Genomic DNA, 19,530 nt, shown 5'->3' with positions numbered 1-19,530 from the left:
CCCACTCAGCCATCCAGGCGCCCCTGAAAGTTCTTTAAAAAAATTTTTTTAATGTATTTTTAAATTCAAGTTAAATAACATCCAGTGTTAGTTTCATGTGTACAATATAATGACTCAACAATGACTCAACTATACTCTACTCATCATGGTAAGTGTATTCTTTAAGCCCCATCACCTATTTCACTGACCCAACCTCCTACCTCCCCTCTGGCAACCACCAATTTATTCTCTATATTTAAGAGTCAGTTTTTTGTGTGTCTTTTTCCTTTGTTCATTTGTTTCTTAAATTCCGCATATGAGTGAAATCATATGGTATGTCTTTCTCTAACTTATTTCACTTAGCATTATATCCTTAGATCCATCCACATTGCTGCAAATGGCAGGATTTCATTTGTTTTTAATGGCTAATACTCCATTGTATGTGTGTGTATACTTTATTCATTCATTAATGGGTGGACATTTGTTTCTATACCTTGGCTATTATAAATAACGCTGCAATAGATATGGAGGTGCATGTATCTTTCTGAAATGGTGTTTTCGTTTTCTTTGGGTAAATACCTAGTAGATGAATGAATTACTGGGTCATATGGTAATTCTATTTTTATTTTTTTGAGGAACATCCATACTGTATTCCATAGTGGCTGCACCAGTTTATATTCCCACCAACAGTGTATGAGAGTTCCTTTTCCTCCACATCGTTGCCAACACCTGTTATTTCTTGTTTTTGATTCTAGCTATTCTGATAGGTATGCCGTGGTATCTATTTCATTGTGGTTTTGATTTGCATTTCCCTGATGATTAGTGATGCTGAGTATCTTCTTGTATCTGTTGGCCATCTGTATCTCTTCTTTGGAAAAATGTCTATACATGTCTTCTGCCTATTTTTTAACTGGGTTATTTGTTTTTTTGGTGTTGAGTTGTAGAAGTTTTTTACATATTTCATCGGATATTAACCCTTTACTGAATATATCATTTGCAAATATCTTCTCCCATTTGGCATGTTATCTTTTTGTTTTGTTGACAGTTTCCTGTAACATGCAAAAGCTTTTTATTTTGGTGGAGTACCGATAGTTTAATTTTGCTTTTGTTTCCCTTGCCAAAGGAGACATATTTAGAAAAATGTTTCTATAGGAGATGCCAAAGAGATTACTGCCTATATTCCCTTCTAGGAATTTTATGGTTACAGGTCTCACATTTAGGTCTTTATTCCATTTTTTTATTTAATTTTTTTTTTTTCTAATTTTTTTAAATTTAGAGACAGAGGATGAGCACATGAGCAGGAAGAGGGGCAGAGGGAGAGAGAATCCCAAGTAAGCTCCACACTCACTGCAAGGCCTGACACGGGGCTTGATCCCACAAAGCTGGTATTATGACCTGAGCTGAAATCAAGAGCTGGATGTTCAACTGACTGAGCCACCCAGGCGCCCCCTGGTCTTTGATCCATTTTGAATTTATTTTTATGTATAGTGTAAGGAAGTGGTCCAGTTTCTTTCTTATGCATGTAGCTGTCCAGTTTTCCCAACACCATTTGTTGAAGAAACCATCTTTTCTTCTATTGGATATTCTTTTTTTAAATGTTTATCCATTTTGAGAGAGAGAGAGGAAGCACAAGCAGGGGAGGGGCAGAAAGAGGGAGACAGAGAGAGAATCTCAAGCAGGTTCTGCCCTGTCAGCACAAAGCCCAACGCAGGGCTCAATCTCAGGTATCATGAGATCATGACCTGAGCTGAAATCAAGAGTCAGACACTTAACCGACTGAGCCACCCAGGCGCCTCCACAGATTGTTTTTATGTTTTATTATCAGTAGACATTTGGATTCTTTCCAATTTTGTTCTACTGTTAATAAATATTGCTGCTACAAGCATATTTGTATGTATATGTTCTCCTGATACCCATGTATACATGTTTTTGTTGAGTATATACCAAGTTCTGGACATGCTGGCACATAGGTATGCATACCTCCAGGTTTCACGGATAGGTAGTTTAGGCTAAACTATTAAAAAAATTTTTTTAAGTAATCTCTATGCTCAACATGAGGGTGGAACTCGACCCTGACATCATGAGTTGCATGCTCCACCGACTGAGGCAGCCAGGTGCCCCCATTTGTATGTATTCTTTAGCGAACTGTCCAGTGCTTCTGGAGATTCTTTCACTGAGTTGTTTTTTCTCTTTTTATAGAAATTAAAAAAAAAAAAATTCCAGATGCATGAACAGTTTTAAAGAATCTCTTCTCCCTCCCAATAATATCAATAACAAAAGAAAATTCAAATACCTAGTCAGGATCAAACAACAAGTGTACAGAGACAGACATATGTAGTTTATTTACAAACTCACCCTGCTCAGAGTCTTCCAAAAGAACCCCTCTTTTAACCAGCTCTTCTCTCGGTTTTCGCATAGATATTTTCCGCTCTAAAACTAACATTAAATTGGAAAACACTCAGCAATGTGGCAGTTAAAGGTGAACGTTAAGCATTCTAACTTGACAGACACAAGAATAATGTGGTTCAATTTTCTATCTTCTGGAAAGAAAGAACAGGAAAACTAACTTCAACTTTAAACTTAATTTATTTCATATCCTGTGTTATTGGGAAAGCAGCATTTCCAAAAGGAACTATCCTTATTCATCACTTGATAAACTTTAAGCCCATTAAAATAGCAATCTGGGGATGAGGCTACAGTACATAAGGCTTAGTGAGTGACCGCTGGGTTTTATTTCTAAAAGCTTGAATTCCTTCTTCAAATAGGGGGTTCTAATAACTTGGGAAGAGAATGAAAAAGTTAGGTACTTCTAAAATAAGAAACTCTTTAACTCAGAACATAAATTTAAATCTTAATACCTCACCTTCTGATGTCTCTTTGAATTTATCACTACTTTTTTTTTTCCGCCATTTCCAGGGCTTGAAGATTTTGCCAAAGCCTGAGAACTTGCTCTTCCTTTTGGTGGGAGGTGTCATGTCTCCTGCTTCCACACTGTCCATGACCATGCCTGGGTCTGCGGTGGGCTGGCTTGCTTCTTCTGTGATACGATGAAAGGCACACAGGGAAAGGAACAGCCAATTTATTATTTCAGGATAATTTCTATAAGGTCCCTTCCCCTCTCTTCCTGTGGTAGTTGGAAAAGATCAGAGCAATGATAAACAATCATGCAGACAGATTCCTGGACATCATCACATGGACACCAAACATCAAAATCCGTAACAGATAAATAACTAACAGGGAAAAACAACCAAACCAAGCTGACATCATTTTAGGACAAAAATTCAATGAGATGATCATAACCAGCTCAAAACCTCTAAAGGCGTGCGTACTCACACATGCGTGCGCACACACACACAAACACACAAATGTGGATGTCTTTTCAATATGCATGAGATCTGGCCCCAGTGTGGCCTATTGCTGTTGCCATTGTCATCCTCTTGGCGTTGGGGAGGCCCTCCCCAGCTAACACTACTGCCTCCCATGTCACTGAAGCAGGGGGTTCCATCTTTAGTGAGGGAGTCATCATTCTCTACTAAACACTTCACTCCCTCTGCCCTCCTCTCTCAGGACATTAACAGTTCAGAGGGGGTAACACAGTAAGTGTTAACACCTTACTTGTATCTGTTTTTCAGATTATTTTCTTCCTTCACAAGACCCTACGTTTGGAGCGCTGGACGGGGCCTGGAGCATTACAGAGAGAGTGCTTGAAAATGAAATCTTTTTGGGGATACTTGGGTGGCTCAGTTGGTTAAGCATCCGACTCCTGATTTCGGCTTAGGTCATGATTTTACAGTTTGAGGGGTTGAGCTCCGCGTTGGGCTCCACACCGAAAGCATGGGGCCTGCTTGGGATTCTCTCTTTCCCTTTCTCTCTCTGCACCCCTCTCAAAATAAATGAACATGAAAAAAAAAAAAAAGAAATATCTTGGGGCTCCTGGGTGGCTCAGTCAGTTAAGTGTCCAACTCTTGGTTTCAGCTCAGGTCACGATCTCACAGTTTGTGAGCTCGAGTCTGACACTAGGCTCCGCACTGACAGTTTGGAGCCTGCTTGGAATCTTCTCCCTTTCTCTCTGTCCCTGCCCTGCTCGTGCTCGTGCTCTCTCTTTCTCTCTCTCTCTCAAAATAAATAAATAAACTTAAAAAAATTCTTTTTAAATGAAATCTTTTTGGAAATCAGAGGTGAGATTCCAGTTTGCCTATGACAATATTGCTTTAGGGACAATCCTGATCTTAAGGATATGACAAGAAACATAACTGACATGGTGTATGTGCAGGACTGAAACGAATGGCCATGAGTTTCTCATAATGACCACACATGCAGGGTTTTAGTTAGTTAGCTTTAGTGGCAGAAAAAGGAGCAGCCAAGACTGGGCCAAGAATAATAATAATAATAGAAAAAAATAAAAGCAGGAAAGCAACAAAAAAAGCAGGAAGGCAACACAATACAGCTTTGCACTCCACCTACTGTCCCAGGGTTCTCTGGAGAAGTCTAGAGGAGAAGAAAAAAAGAGTCATGTGGAATAACCATCCTGAAATTAAAGTGGAACCTTTACTTTACAGAAATACATCAAGGACCACACAGTATGTTATCACATGTAATAAGTTAACATGTTTATTGTACACAATTTCACATCTGAAGCAAATAACGCTCTTCTTGGGGAGGATAAACGGGCATAACATATGCACTTCAAAAATTATTTCCTTTAATACTGTAGATATTTTTTCATAAAAGAAAATACATAATCAACAAGCACTAATTTTTTGTTAAGAAACACTTGCAAAATTCAATCTTTTTTGGTTGATAAACGGGAGTCTTAGGGAAGCCTGCTGATGAAAGTCAGACTTTACACAATTGTCATGTTTAGAGTGCAGCAGTGACTGCTAGATGCATTACTTGACTGTGTATTGATGACAGGCAAAACAGGGTCCTGGTTACTGAAGTGCAACAGATTGAGAGGAGAGGACAGAGCCTCTTTTCTTCAGGTACAGGATTTACTCGAACACATCCTGAGTCTCTACTACTTTAATTACTTCCATGATATGCAAGAGAATCTCATTGTTCTAATGCTGGACCATATTTTTATAAGTTTACTTGCCACGGACATCAGAACATCTCCTGTGACAGAAATTCCCCCAGTGGTGCCTGGGATGGAGCCCCAGAGGTGGCACATGGGCAAATACATGTGTTGCTTGCTTGCTTATTTTTTATTTTATAAAAGTGCTTATTTATTTCTGAGAGTGTGAGCGGGGGAGGGGCAGAGAGAGAGAGGGAGACACAGAATCTGAAGCAGGCTTCAGGCTCTGAGCTGTCAGCACAGAGCCCGATGCGGGACTCAAACCCACGAATGGTGACATCATGACCTGAGCCAAAGTGGGACGCTTAATCAACTGAGCCACCCAGGCGCCTCTAGTGTTGCTTCTTTAATGTTTTTTTTTGAGAGAGTGACAGGGCGAGAGACAGAGCATGAGTGGGAAAGGTGCAGAGAAAGAGGTAGATACAGAATCCGAAGCAGGCTCCAGGCTCTGAACTATCAGCACAGAGCCCAACGTGGGATTCAAACCCACGAACTGCGAGATCGTGACTCGAGCCAAAGCCGGATGCTTAACTGACTGAGACACCCAGGCACCCCACGTGGTGTTGCTTTGAAGAGCCAATGCTTTAAGACCGTATTCTCCCAATCATGAGATGTCAATGAGACCTCAAGACATTTCAGATATACCATACAATATAATATTTAACATATGTTAATGATAACACTTTCAGAAATGGAGCTAAGTACCATAAGCTGTCCATAGTCTCCTTACTTGCTAGAGGCAAGGAGAGACTGAAACTTGAAATGTCCTGCTGACCCACCTACTGAATGAACTTCACTCAGCTCCAAATGACACACAGGAAAATGCTTGTTTGATTAAAAGCACTAAGGAAGATAATATAAAAACTCAAAAAACAAAACAACTAACAATATGAAAGAAGACATGAGTGCTAGGTGCTATTTTTTACAAGGAAAAGCAGCCAGAAACCTTCAGGAATTTTAGGTGAGAGTGGATTCACAGACAAGTCCTTGAATGAAACAGCCAATCTGGCTTACTGTCTATCTTGCCAGGTGTCTAACCATTTTCAGAGGTAGAACTTAGTTCATCCCTTTGAATTCTTCCTTATATACAATGGATTTATGTGTCCCCTTTCTCTTATATATTCAAAACAGTAAAATCAGGATATCTTCAAACATATTCGTCTCTGCTGGCCATATGAACTCAAGACAAGTTCAGTTTATATTCAAAAGTACAGTGTGTGTGGAAAATACCAATAGCTATAATAAAAACAAATATGTCTGCCATCACATCTACTGCTAAGAATAGCCCTCCTCTTTCTTTGTGTAAAGAAAGTTACCGAATATGGTCACTGAATATGAACAGCAGAGAAAGGGGCACCTGGTTGGATCAGTTGGTTAAGTGTCTGACTCTTGATTTCAGCTCAGGTCATGATCTCATGGTTCATGAGTTTGAGCCCTGCATTGGGCCTGCTTGGGATTCTCTCTCCCTCTCTCTCTGCCCCTCCCCTGCTTGTACTAGCTCTCAAAATAAATAAACATTAAATTTTCTTTTTTCAAAGAAAAAAATAAATTACAAAATGAGAGAGAACAGCTCTTTTTCTTTGATATTTTATACAAATGTGCTTGCTTTTCATGTTTATAAAACTTTTAGAAGCATATATGCCTCTTGCCTTATGCAGTGGGGGGGTTCAGCCACTGAACCACCCAGCCCTGACCTAATTATTATCCCAAATTCATTCATTCTTATAACATTTTCATATATTCTTATATTCTCCACACTCCTCCCCTCCATATGACAAGTACAGCATCATTACAGTAACTTCTAAATCCATTCAATACTTGGTATCAGCCCAGTTACCTTTTCAAAATACAGAATCTCCAGGTGGTGGAACCCAGAAATCTATTTTTAAAAAATCTTCACAGGTGATTCCTATGTTCAGCCAGGTTTGTTAAACCCAATCCCAGATTATTATCTGGAAATGGTATGCATGTTCAAAGAGACAGGCAGACCTGCTCTGTATGTAACCTATTCTTTGTTGAAGAAAAACAAAGTAGAAAATCCTAACATCATTCAGTGTTTCCTACTTAAGCATAAGTATTCCTACAGAAGAACTGTAAGGGTCTTTCCTTTGCGTCTTAGTTTCAGATATAGTTTAAATTAAAAATAAACAATGAAAAAGTTTGCAGTTATTTTTTTTTCCAGATTTATATTGTGTTCCATGTGCACTTTGGAAACCTGGTAGCTTATGCAGTTGAGCGTAGTGTTTTATGTATGCCATTAAGTCAAGTTGTTTAATCACGTTATCTAAATCATTAATATCCTTTCTGATTTGTCAGCTTGTTCCAAAAATTACTGAGAGAGGAATGTTAACATGTCTACTTAGGAAAATGGATTTGTCTCTTTCACTTTCTAGTTCTATTAATTTTTTTTTCATATACATATATGTTAATATTTTACTTCTGAGGCGCCTGGATGGCTCAGTCAGTTAAGCATCCAACTTTGGCTCGGGTCATTATCTTACAGTTCATGAGTTCGAGCCCTGTCAGGCTCTGTGTTGACAGCTTGGAGCGTTGAGCCTGCTTTGGATTCTGTCTCCCTCTCTCTCTTCCCCTCTCCTGTTCACACACTGTCTCTTTAAGATAAACATTTAAAAACAATTTAAAAAAATAAATTAAAAATATGATTTTATTTTTAAGTAATCTCTATACCCAATGTGGGGCTAGAAGTAACAACCCCGAGATTAAGAGTCACATGTTCCTCTGACTGAGCCAGCCAGGTGCCCTTGTTTTATAAAATTCTTATTTATTTATATTCTTAAATGTTTATTTATTTTGAAAGCAAGAGCGGGGGAGGGGCAGAGAGCCCGATGCAGGGCTTGAACTCACAAAACTGTGAGATCATGACCTGAGCTGAAGTCGGATACTCAAATGACTGAGCCACCCAGGAGCCCCTATACTTTATTTATTTTAATTTTTTTAACGTTTATTTTTGACACAGACAGAGCACAAGTGGGGGATGGGCAGAGAGAGGGAGACACAATCTGAAGCATGCTCCAGGCCCCAAGCTGTCAGCAAAGAGCCCTGATGCAGGGCTCGAACCCACAAACCGCAAGATTGTGACCTGAGCCAAAGTAATGTAACCAACTGAGCCACCCAGGCACCCTGAGCCATGTTATTGGATATATAGAAATTTAGAGTTATATCTTTCTATTAAAATACCCTTTTATTATTATGAAATTCCGTGTCAATCTAATGAAACTTTTGCCTTGATTTTGTTTTTCTATCTAGTTTGACAATTGTTGTCCTTTAGAGTGTTTAGTCCATTTATATTTAATGCGCTTTTTAAATGTTTTTAAATTTATTTTGAGAGAGAGCATGAGTGAGCAGAGGGGCAGAGAAAAAGGGAGACAGAGGATCCCAAGTAGGCTCTGCACTGATAGTGTGGAGCCAGATGTGAGGCTCCATCCCACAAACTGTGAGATCATGGCTAGAGTCAAAATCAAGTCCAGCATATACATAAGTACACAAAAGAAAACAATTCTCCCTAAACCTATGTTCCTATAAAAATGCATTATTTCCCACATGAAAATCAGTCTGAAACTACTCAAGGATATATTTCCTCGATATTTGGAGCAGTAATACATGTTAAAGTGAGTGGATTTGGATTACCCAAACAATACTTTCTACTCCCATATTCTTTTTAAAAACAATTTTTTTTAATGTTTATTTATTTTTGAGAGAGAGAGAGAGAGAGAGAGAGACAGAGCACGAGCAGGGGAGGAGCAGAGAGAGACAGGAAGACACAGAATCTGAAACAGGCTCCAGGCTCTGAGCTGTCAGCACAGAGCCCGACGCAGGGCTCGAACTCACAAACCGTGAGATCATGACCTGAGCCGAAGCCAGACGCTCAACCGACTGAGCCACCCAGGCGCCCCTACTCCCATATTCTTTCAAGCATACCACCCACCCCTGTTTGCCATGAGTAAAAAACCTTGTGCAAAATGAGTTACAGACCAAATTTAATGATGACCTAAATTCATCAGATGTAAATTTTTCAGGTGTAGAATGTATGCATAAATCCATGATGTCTGCAGCTGACAGATCTAATGAAGCCACTACTCTCTGTAGCATTCTTGGATTCAGTGATTCAGGTTTCTTACTATGACAGGAAGAAAATTCAATTGCATTGCTTACAAAACTGCAATAGAAAGAGAAACTGACAGATGAAAAAATCATACAAAAAAAGTATATTCAAGAATCTAGAAATCATCTCTTTAGAATTTTTTAATGATGAAAATGTAATGATTAAAAAAAAGCCTGGGTGGTTTAGTCAGCTAAGCATCCGACTGTGCGGAGCCTGCTTGGGATTCTCACTCTTTCCTGTCTCTGCCCTCCCCCACTTGCACTTTTTCTCTCTCTTTCTCTCCCTCAAAATAAATAAATTAACTTAAGAAATACAGACTTGGAGTCACATTTGTATACTCCATTGTTTCTGTTTAAACTAGTTATGGAATTAAAAATGGCCTTATGGCTCCATTCTGTTTTCCATGAGAGCCCAAACAAGGTAGTTTCCCTTTGTTTGCCAGAACACTGGGTATAGGATGCTGGCTATAGTTTTATGATTGTGTGTCCTAAAGAAAACACCTTTTTCTTTGAGTCATGTAGCCCACTAGGAAAGTATGTCAGAGTTGGAGATCTTGGTGTTTTTTGGAGGTAGTGGAGATTGGGAGAGGAAGATAACCAATCAAATTAGTTTGGAATTTCTGGTTTCAGGAGTACCCTGACACTATGCCCTGGTATTTAAACTACCTGCTCCCTCACTCAAGCCGTAGCACGTCATACTTCATAGGCTTCTTCTTCCTTTTTTTAAATGTTTATTTATTTATTTTGAGGGGGGAGGGGCAGAGAGAGAGGGAAAGAGAGAGAATCCCAAGCAGGCTTCATGTTGTCTGCACTGTCTGCACAGAGTCCGATGAAGGGGTCAGTCTCATAAACCATGAGATCATGACCTGAGCAGAAACTGAGAGTTGGGCTCAAATGACTGAGCCACCCAGACACCCCTAGACTTGTTCCTTATACTATGTATTATGCAGAGTTCTATTACTTTCTTTCTTCAACCCTCAGATTTTTCCTGATCAATATTAATTCAGGTTTTTTAGTTCCAGTTTAGTTGTTCCAGATGAATTTCTGGGGTGATTTTTTAATAAACATGTAATATTTTTTTTAAGTTTATTTTTTATTTTGAGAGAGAGAGAGAGAGAGAGAGAGAGAGAGAGGATTCCAAGCAGGCTCCCCGCTGTCAGCATGGAGCCCAACACAGGGCTCGAGCTCACGAAGTGTGAGATCGTTACCTGGGCTGAACTCAAGAGTTGGACGCTTAACTGATTGAGCCACCCAGGTACCCCCAAATGTATATTATTATTAAAAATCACTTAACACTTTTCATCTTCAGATAAAGTATTCATTAACTATTAGCTGTAGTTATACATTACACCTACATTACTTGCTAAAGATAAGGATAAAACAGGGTTAAACAAAAAGCCATAGATCAAAGATAATGTTTGTTATCAGAAATCTGAATCTGATTTATAACCAATTTTTTTTTTTTTTTAAGAGAGAGAGAGCGAGAACGCTAGCAGGTGAAATGGTCAGAGAGAGAATCTTTTTTTAAATTAAAAAAAGATGTTTATTTACTTACTTAGAGAGAGAATGAGCAAGCAGAGGAGGGGCAGAGAGAGAGAGGGAGAGGAAGAATCCCAAGCAGGCTCTGTGCTGACAGCACAGAGCCCGATGTTGGGCTCAATCTCACAAATTGTAAGATCATGACCGGAGCCGAAATCAAGAGTTGGACACTTAACCAACTGAGCCACCCAGGTGTTCTGAGAGAGACAGAGAGAATCTCAGGCAGGTTCCATGTTTAGGAGCCCAACATAGGTCCTGGGATCGTGACCTGAGCCTAAATCAAGAGTCAGATGCTCTACCAACTGAGCCACTCAGGTGCCCTGACTTATAACCAAATTTTTTAAAGTTTATTTATTTTTGAGAGAGAGAGAGAGAGAGAGAGAGAGAGAGAGAGAGAGAGAGAGAGAGAGAGAGACTGGCAGAGAGAGGGAGACTGAGAATCCCAAGCAAGCTCTGCACTATCAGTGCAGAGCCCAATGAGGGGCTCGAACTCATGTACCATGAAATCATGACCTGAGCCAAAATCAAGTCTGATGCTCAACCTACTGAGCCACCCAGGCACCCCTATAACCAATTCTGAATTACCCATGTTGGAAGGTAAAGTAAGGCACAGGCAACTGGAGTCAGTGAAAACTTAGTTTTCAATACAGCCTTCACTACCCTCTCCCCTTCATTAGGCTTGTTTATAGTAAGTAACAAAATTATTGGGTCTTAGTTCCACCTCTATTTCTTATACCTTATTAAGTTTTAAAATGTTTAAAGTGTATAAAGTTTTCCCATTTTACCCATAAATCCTTTATAATAACCAGCTTTTTGTCAAAAATTTAAAAATCTATAGTTTTATGCAACAAGATACACACTCCATTATCAAGAAGTGTCAATTATGGGCGCCTGGGTGGCTCAGTCAGTTAAGCATCTGACTTTAGCTCAGGCCATGATCTCACGGTTTGTGAGTTCAAGTCCTGCATCAGGTGGGCATGAGCCCTGCTTCCAGTGAGCCCCAGTTTTCTCTCTCCCTCCCTCTTTCTCCCTGCCCCTTGTGGGATTCTCTCTCTGCCCCTCATTCACTTACACCATCTCTCAAAAAAAAAAAAAAAAAAAGTGTTAATTATCCTTTTTTAAGTTTAAGCATGACTTGCATGACTTGCCTTACATATATTGTGATCAGTTATTTTTATAATCTAATAGTTCTGGGATTTTTTTTTTTTTTTTAATGCTCATTGAGTTTGAAACAGATCTTGTGTTTATACAAGCATTTTAACAGCATCAAAACCTTGTAAATGGAGAACATTAATTTATGGTACTTACACTACTGCACTTACTCATTTTTGCCTTCTAAAAGAGGATTATTATTGGATTTAAAGAACTGTTTTAGAAAACTACAACAAAATTACAGAAAGCAAAATCTGCCACTACTGAACAAAGCAGGCTTTGTCTAGAGCAGGCCCATAACTTCCCTTGGAAATACTGCAAGGTTCTGACCTTCAGGAAATAGAATTGGGCAAAGCACTGGAGAAGATAGGGAGAAAGTCTCTCTCTGCACCTGCAGGTACAGTTAGGTCTGGGATTCCAACTCTGGTAAAATAGTTTTCTGGCCATGGCTGAATCAAAATGTGTATACTTTTTGATAAAAATTCCAAGTTGAGAGGAAGGTTTTATAGTGAGGTGCCAGAAAATATAGATTCTCTCATGGAAAAAAGGCTTAAACTTTCCCAAGTTTTCCTGCAGGGAGAAAAAGGGGCTGTTGAGAAAATCCACTGGAGCAGAGAGAAGGGTCAATAATGTGGCAGGCCACATTCGATAACAGAAAACCCTATTATAAGGAGTCCATGTCAGACTCCTATTCTACTGCTTCCTCCTCATTCCTGACTACATGTGGAAAGTGTGCCTGTTCCTTCTTTCCCGGAGGAAACCATTTATTGTTACACCTCGGTAAGTATGAAAAAATGTCTCTGATAACTCTCATGACCAAATAATGCCAAGTTTTTCTTCAAAGGGTTACGAAGTAGTTTATTCTTAATTAACCCATCTATTATTTATTCCTATGTTAATATTGTTATATACCTACATTAAATTTTATCCATCCAACATTCTCCTTACTGATTTTACCCTATATTTCTAAATCACCTTGCCCCAAATTACTCCATCATCATGGGCTTGAGAACCCGTAACTATGAATTTTAGAGCAAAATGAATCAAAAGGCGATGGAAAACGAATGTAGGAAAGAGGAAAATATTATAATACGGTACCTTTTAAAGCAATATATTCCTATGTAAAAGTTAAAAAAAAGAGGCTAATTTTTGAATGAAAAATATATGAAGGGTCAAAAAGGAAAAAACAAAAACACAAACCTAGAGATAAGAGAATAGAAAGGCAGAGAGAAAGAAAATTCCAGACTAAATGGTAGAGTACAGTTTATTAAAATTATTTGGTCCCTTACCCAAGGGATGCAGGAGTACTGATGCATAGGGGCACTTGTACCCCAATGTTTATAGCAGCACTCTCAACAATAGCCAAATTATGGAAAGAGCCTAAATGTCCATCAACTGATGAATAGATTAAAAAATTGTGGTTTATATACACAATGGAGTACTACGTGGCAATGAGAAAGAATGAAATATGGCCCTTTGTAGCAACATGGATGGAACTGGAGAGTGTTATGCTAAGTGAAATAAGCCATACAGAGAAAGACAGATACCATATGGTTTCACTCTTATGTGGATCCTGAGAAACTTAACAGAAACCCATGGGGGAGGGGAAGGAAAAAAAAAAGGAAAAAGAAGAAGAAGAAGAAAAAAAAAGAGGTTAGAGTGGAAGAGAGCCAAAGCATAAGAGACTCTTAAAAACTGAGAACAAACTGAGGGTTGATGGGTGTGGGAGGGAGGGGAGGGTGGGTGATGGGTATTGAGGAGGGCACCTTTTGGGATGATCACTGGGTGTTGTATGGAAACCAATTTGACAATAAACTTCATATATTGAAAAAAAAATAAAATTATTTGGTCTTGTGCCTAATTTAAGGACATGTGCTAATAATTAGCTGGCTGCTTTAATCTGATACACAGTAAAGGATTTTAGTGAAGACAGAAAGAGCTTTTACGTTGATCAAGAACTACAAAGTATTACTACTTGAACATTTTCTCTGAGTAAATATACAGGCTTCTCCTATGGACATATTTCACTTGAGGAAAAAAAATTTTATACGAACTACTGAGGATAATTGCTTATTCCCCTGAATGGACACTACAGCATAAACTCCTACTCTGGATTTAAATAATTGATTAACTCACCAATTGTTAGAGAGGTCCTATGGTAAAACTCTAGATGGATACTGGCATAACACCTTATCTACGTGCATATGATTCCCCATGCAAAGGTTATTTATTTGAAAGCAGACTCTTCTTAATTAACAGCTCTGGACATCCAACATAAGCTACGGTCAACTAAGAAAGAAATACATCTTATCTGTTTTTTTGTTTTGTTTTTATTTAAAGATTTTATTTTTAAGTAATCTCTATACCCAACATGGGGCTCAAATCAACAACCCAAAGATCAAGAGTTGCATGTCCCACTGACTGAGCTAGCCAGATGCCCTAAGAATATATATTATCTTAAATTTATAAATATCTTGGATTTTTTCTTTTAATATTTAAATTCTCAGCTAGAAAGTAAACTTCTCAAGGGCATAGACATGATTTATATCTATCAGCATCCACTAAAACATTTACAGTGCCTTAAATAATAAGAAATATATTCAATACACCCAGTAATTAATTTTGTTTCACTTAGCTTGCTAAACTTAGAACCATCAGTTTTATTAATTTTTTAAAGTAAACTCTACCCCCAACATGGTGCTCGAACTCATGACCCCAAGATCAAGAGTTGCCTACTCTACCAACTGAGCCAGCCAGGTGCCCCAATACCATCAATTTTAAAGCTTAAAACGAATTACTATATTATAGGCCTAGAACTGTAAACAAATGATTTAAATCTTAATTTACTTTGTACATTTATCCTTCCAAAGAATCTGATAAGACTTTCCACACACTCATCCACTGAAATGCCTCTTAAATTTCATGAAGAAACAGTTATGTTTGGTAAAAGCTTTTAAAGCTAAGATATAGTGGGGTGTCCAGGTGGCTTGAGCATTCAACTCTTGATTTTGGCTCAGGTCATGATCCCATGGTCATGAGATCAAGCCCTGCCTCTGGCTCCGTGCTGAGCATGGAGCCTGCCTAAGATTTTTGCTCTTTCAAAAATAAAAAATAAAATTCTCTCTCTCTCTCTGTATCTCTGCCCCACTCTCTTGCTCATGCGTGCACTCTCTCTCTAAAAATAAAATAAATCTAGGGGCACCTAGGTGGCTCAGTTGGTTAAGCGTCTGACTTCAGCTCAGGTCATGATCTCACAGTTTGTGAGTTTGAGCCCTGCATCGGGCCCTGTGCTGACAGCTCAGAGCATGGAGCCTGCTACAGAGTCTGCGTCTCCCTCTTTCTCACTGCTCCCCACACCCCCCCAACCCCCCACCCCGCTCATGCTCTGTCTCTCTCTCTCAAAAGTAAATAAATATTAAAAAAACAATAATAAAAAATCTTGGGGTGCCTATGTGGCTCAGTTGGTTAAGCGTCTGACTCTTGATTTTGGCTCAGGTCATGATCTAGCAGTTTTGTGATCTCTGGCAGTGTGGACCCTGCTTCGGATTCTCTGTCTCCTCTTCTCTCTGCCCCTACCTCACTTGCACTGTCTCTGTCTCTCTCAAAATAAATAAATAAACTTTTTAAAAAAGTGCAAAAAAATAAATTTAATAAAAGAAATCTTGGGGCGTCTGGGTGGTCAGTTGATTGATGTTGGCTCAGATCATGATCTTGCAGTTCATGAGTTCCAGCCCCACGTCGGTCTCTCTGCTGTCAGCGCAGAGCCCACTTTAGATCCTTTGTCTGTCTCTTTCTCTCTCTCTCTGCACCTGCCCCTCGTGCTTTCTCTAAAAAATAAACATTAAAAAAATAAATAAATAAAAGGGGCGCAGTCAGTTAAGCATCCAACTCTTGATCTCAGCTCACAGTTTGGGAGTTTGAGTCCCACATTGGGCTCTGTGCTGATGGCATGGAGCTTGCTTGAGATTCTGCCTCTCCTTCTCTCTGCCTCTCCCCTGCTTGTGCTCTTTCTCTCTCTTGCAAAATAAACAAATAAACTTAAAAATTTTTAAATAAATAAAATAAATCTGAAAAAAAAGAATTCTTAAAAAATAAAATAAAATAAAATAAAATAAAATAAAATAAAATAAAGCAATGGCGTAGTTCTCAAAGGTGTCAATGTTGACCCTTCATGACCTGGCCCTGATTTACTCAAATAGAATAAATCCTGAATTATAAGAAATATACTATAGTCTCCATTAAAATAGCTTACAGCCACCTATGAATTATCTAGGAAATAGAAAATAAAACCCAAAAATTAAATCTAGAGAGAACAGGGGCACCTGAGTGGCTTAGTTGGTTGAACACTTGACTCTTGATTTCAGCTCAGGTCATGATCCCATGATCTCTGCTTGAGATTCTCTCTCTCTTCCTCTGTCCCTCTGCCCTGCTTGTGCTCACTCTCTTAAAAAAAAAAAAAAAAAAAATCTAGAGAGAATATAAAAATCTTAGGTACCTGAGTGATTTCTAGTTCTGCTTTTAGGACTATTGGTAGACAGAAAAATTGATGAATTTGAGGCTCACTTTTTATCAAACAAAAATATCAAACTTTATCTACTTAGATGAAATATTTTTGTATATAGATGTTAGATGGGCATTCTTCCTAAGTAAGTTATATCCTATCAGTAATTTATATCTCTTTGCCTATTTCTTGGTTTTCAAATACCATTCATTTCCATCTCATAGATAAATGCCTAGCATTGTTTAGATCCTTATCCTTATTAATGAAGAACTACAGGAGAAGTTAGTGACCCAAAAGTGAATTTATCAATTTCAGGAGAGTGGTTACCTCTGGGACCAAAGAAACAAAATGTCATCACAAGGGAATGCGGGCATGGGCATAGAGAGAGGGGTGGAGCGGGATATCTCTGTTTTTAATTTCATTTCTTAAGCTAGGCAGTGGCCCAAAGGATCCTTTATATTTTTGTGTATTTTTTGTCTATGCTTTTTTCTATTTATGAAAAATTTCACTAAAAATAAAAGAAAGTTTTAAAAATTGCTCATGATCAAGGTGAAGTGAATCAAGTCCTGACTTTGGTCCTAAAAATCTGTTGCTCTGTGATTCACTTTGTGATCCATGTGCTTCAGTTTCAGTAAAACATGAAAAATACTTTGTAGGAACTTCATCTGGCAAGATCTCAGGGGGGAAACACACTTTTAGAAACTAAATAATATTAAATCACGAGATATTTGGGAATGTTACCTGTGTTCCCACACTTTAAATATTTTCTTTAAAGTCATCAACATTTTTCATTTCTGAAAAAAGAGCAGCCTAGGACTGAACATGTTTTCTGCTACTTCCTCAATCAAAGAGAAGGTATAAATCATTTTTTTAAGAGTGTAATATCAAGAAATGATTCATAGGCTTTCCCCCACTTTGCTTACATTTTCAACCCTGTAACAAATGCCCACTTAAAACTATTTTTCCCACCTTTCCATCTTCATCTTATACAAAACTCCACACGGTTGGGAAAATGAGTCTTCACTGACAATGGACTTCCACTTCACTTACAAGCCTTGAAACTCTAAGCTACACTTGTAATTACCAGCTTGCTCTCTAGCTATCTCTGAGACAAAAACACCTCAAATATAAAGCACTGACGTGAGAAATGTTTATATCAAAGAACTGCCTTACGAGAAATGGAAACACCAGCACAATGGGAAAAGCCTGAGGCTTATCTGGAGGATGTATATATAACTGAGTCTAAGAAATTATGTCAATTCTTGAAAAAAGTCCCATTTATAGAAATCAGCTGTGCTACCTCCATACCATATACATACCAAGTCCTGCAACACGCTAGTAAAACATTGAATTCTAAATATGAGTTCCTGTAGCACTTCTCTTCTGCAAGGGCAAGAAATTAATAGATAGTTTCCCTACACTATTATATAAAAAAAAACTCCGAAGGGCTCAAGTAAAACAAAACTATGAGTGGCAAATTAATATAATTGAATGAAAAACAACTTACAACGTTTCATTCATTCTTCACAAAGTTGTACACATCCTAAAGTTATAAACAACAAAATCCTCCTGGTCAACTCCCTATAAAATATTCAATTTCACATCTTCATCTGCCTTGCCTCTGTCAAAATTTCTTTGCCTTCTATTACTCACCAATTGCATCTGGATTTACCGGTCTGGAGACGTCAGCTTGCCCCATGATTAAATTGTCTGATGTGTCTCACGACAACAAACTGTCCTGGACCAAAGAAAACTTAAAAAGACAAATCCACATAAAGAAGAGACATGCACTCCTCTCTCAGTGTCACTGCCAAACGTCGGGAAAAAGCATGAGGTGAGTTAATTTGCTGGAGTTTCTGTTCCCTGTATCCCAGCCTGGGCACTTGTGGTTCTTACAAATATGTCTTCACGCTGGCTCTCTTCACCCAGGAATGCCTGTCATTCCAGAGCGCACACTGTGAAGAGCTCAAGTGCAGGAAGGGGAGGAGACTGCCAACTACATTCGGGCTGCTGTGTGGCCCGCCCCGAAAGGCCACACCTACTTCTCCTGCCGCTGAGCTTTTTTATAACTCTCCAGATTCACAGCTATAGAAGATTGGGAGCCTACTCCAGAGTAGAACTTGAAGATGTAATCATGCACAAAACGTCAGGGTTGTGCATTACACACTGATGGGAAAGGAGGTAGACTCAAAGATATGTCTTCAAGACAGGCTTGCCTCAAAAGTACCGACTGTTCTCACATTTCACGGCTTGCTCTAAAACTGTAGTATTTCCTACCTATAAGTGGCAGATCCAAAGCAGGATGAGATCTATACACAGGGGGAATTAATAACATTAGGAGTAATAGTTTAGGACTGAATATACCTTCCCTAAAAATAAATAGTTCTGAAAATTTTGCTTACTAAAATAATAAATTTGAAATAAATGTTTGACAGTATTTCTCTTCCTGCTCAAGCTCAATAACCACTAAATGACCTTGGGGATTACAAAATGATAGGTAATGACCCCACATGTTGTGTTGCATATAATACATGAAAATATCAGCTAACCACATGTCCCAACTGAAGGTGCAGCTTGCGTACTGATTTTTGTTTTTTTTTTTTTTCAACGTTTATTTATTTTTGGGACAGGGAGAGACAGAGCATGAACGGGGGAGGGGCAGAGAGAGAGGGAGACACAGAATTGGAAACAGGCTCCAGGCTCTGAGCCATCAGCCCAGAGCCTGACACGGGGATCGAACTCACGGACCCCGTGACCGTGACCTGGCTGAAGTCGGACGCTTAACCGACTGCGCCACCCAGGCGCCCCCTGATTTTTCTTTTTTAATGATATAACTAACCCACATATAGTCAAAGTACTTAAATATTAAGGATACAGATTGATGAATTTTTATCCACAGACATACCTGTGTATGCTAACACTTAATTTGGTAAATGCAAAAAGCCATATCTAACACAAGCTGCAGTGTTTAGCCACATACTCTGGATTATTTCATTAACACCTGAAGGTAAAAATGGTAAACTAACACTTCTGAGCACTACATTATGGAGGTTGACATTGGTTACTGGATTTAATCATTGCCACAACTAACCATGCATTGTGAAGAGCATATTATTTAACCTATTATCAGATTAGGAAACTAAGGTTAGTAAGGTCAAATACT

At 38.7% G+C, this 19,530-nt stretch overlaps 1 protein-coding gene across 14 annotated transcripts in view; it reads right to left on the bottom strand.

Moving 5' to 3' along the window:
• The window catches only part of LOC106977531 (mediator of RNA polymerase II transcription subunit 18), a 131,424-nt gene that overhangs the window by 24,361 nt on the left and 87,533 nt on the right, over window positions 1-19,530 (bottom strand). For 7 of the 14 annotated variants that reach the window (XM_053209953.1, XM_027059893.2, XM_027059897.2 and 4 more), the window contains 3 exons: window positions 4,444-4,467; window positions 2,843-3,016; window positions 2,335-2,415 (listed from right to left, as the gene is read on the bottom strand). In XM_053209953.1, the coding sequence (XP_053065928.1) occupies window positions 2,335-2,415; window positions 2,843-3,016; window positions 4,444-4,467 (279 nt within the window). Of the gene's footprint in view, window positions 1-2,334; window positions 2,416-2,842; window positions 3,017-4,439; window positions 8,196-18,020; window positions 18,963-19,530 lie in introns of those variants that run through there. The other 7 variants (XM_027059898.2, XM_053209951.1, XM_027059903.2 and 4 more) reach the window with 4 other exon arrangements.

The sequence above is a fragment of the Acinonyx jubatus genome, chromosome C1 (assembly GCF_027475565.1).
Source record: "Acinonyx jubatus isolate Ajub_Pintada_27869175 chromosome C1, VMU_Ajub_asm_v1.0, whole genome shotgun sequence".
Taxonomy (NCBI): domain Eukaryota; kingdom Metazoa; phylum Chordata; class Mammalia; order Carnivora; family Felidae; genus Acinonyx; species Acinonyx jubatus.
Note: the sequence above shows the minus strand (reverse complement) of the source record. Positions and strands in the feature narration are given on the sequence as shown.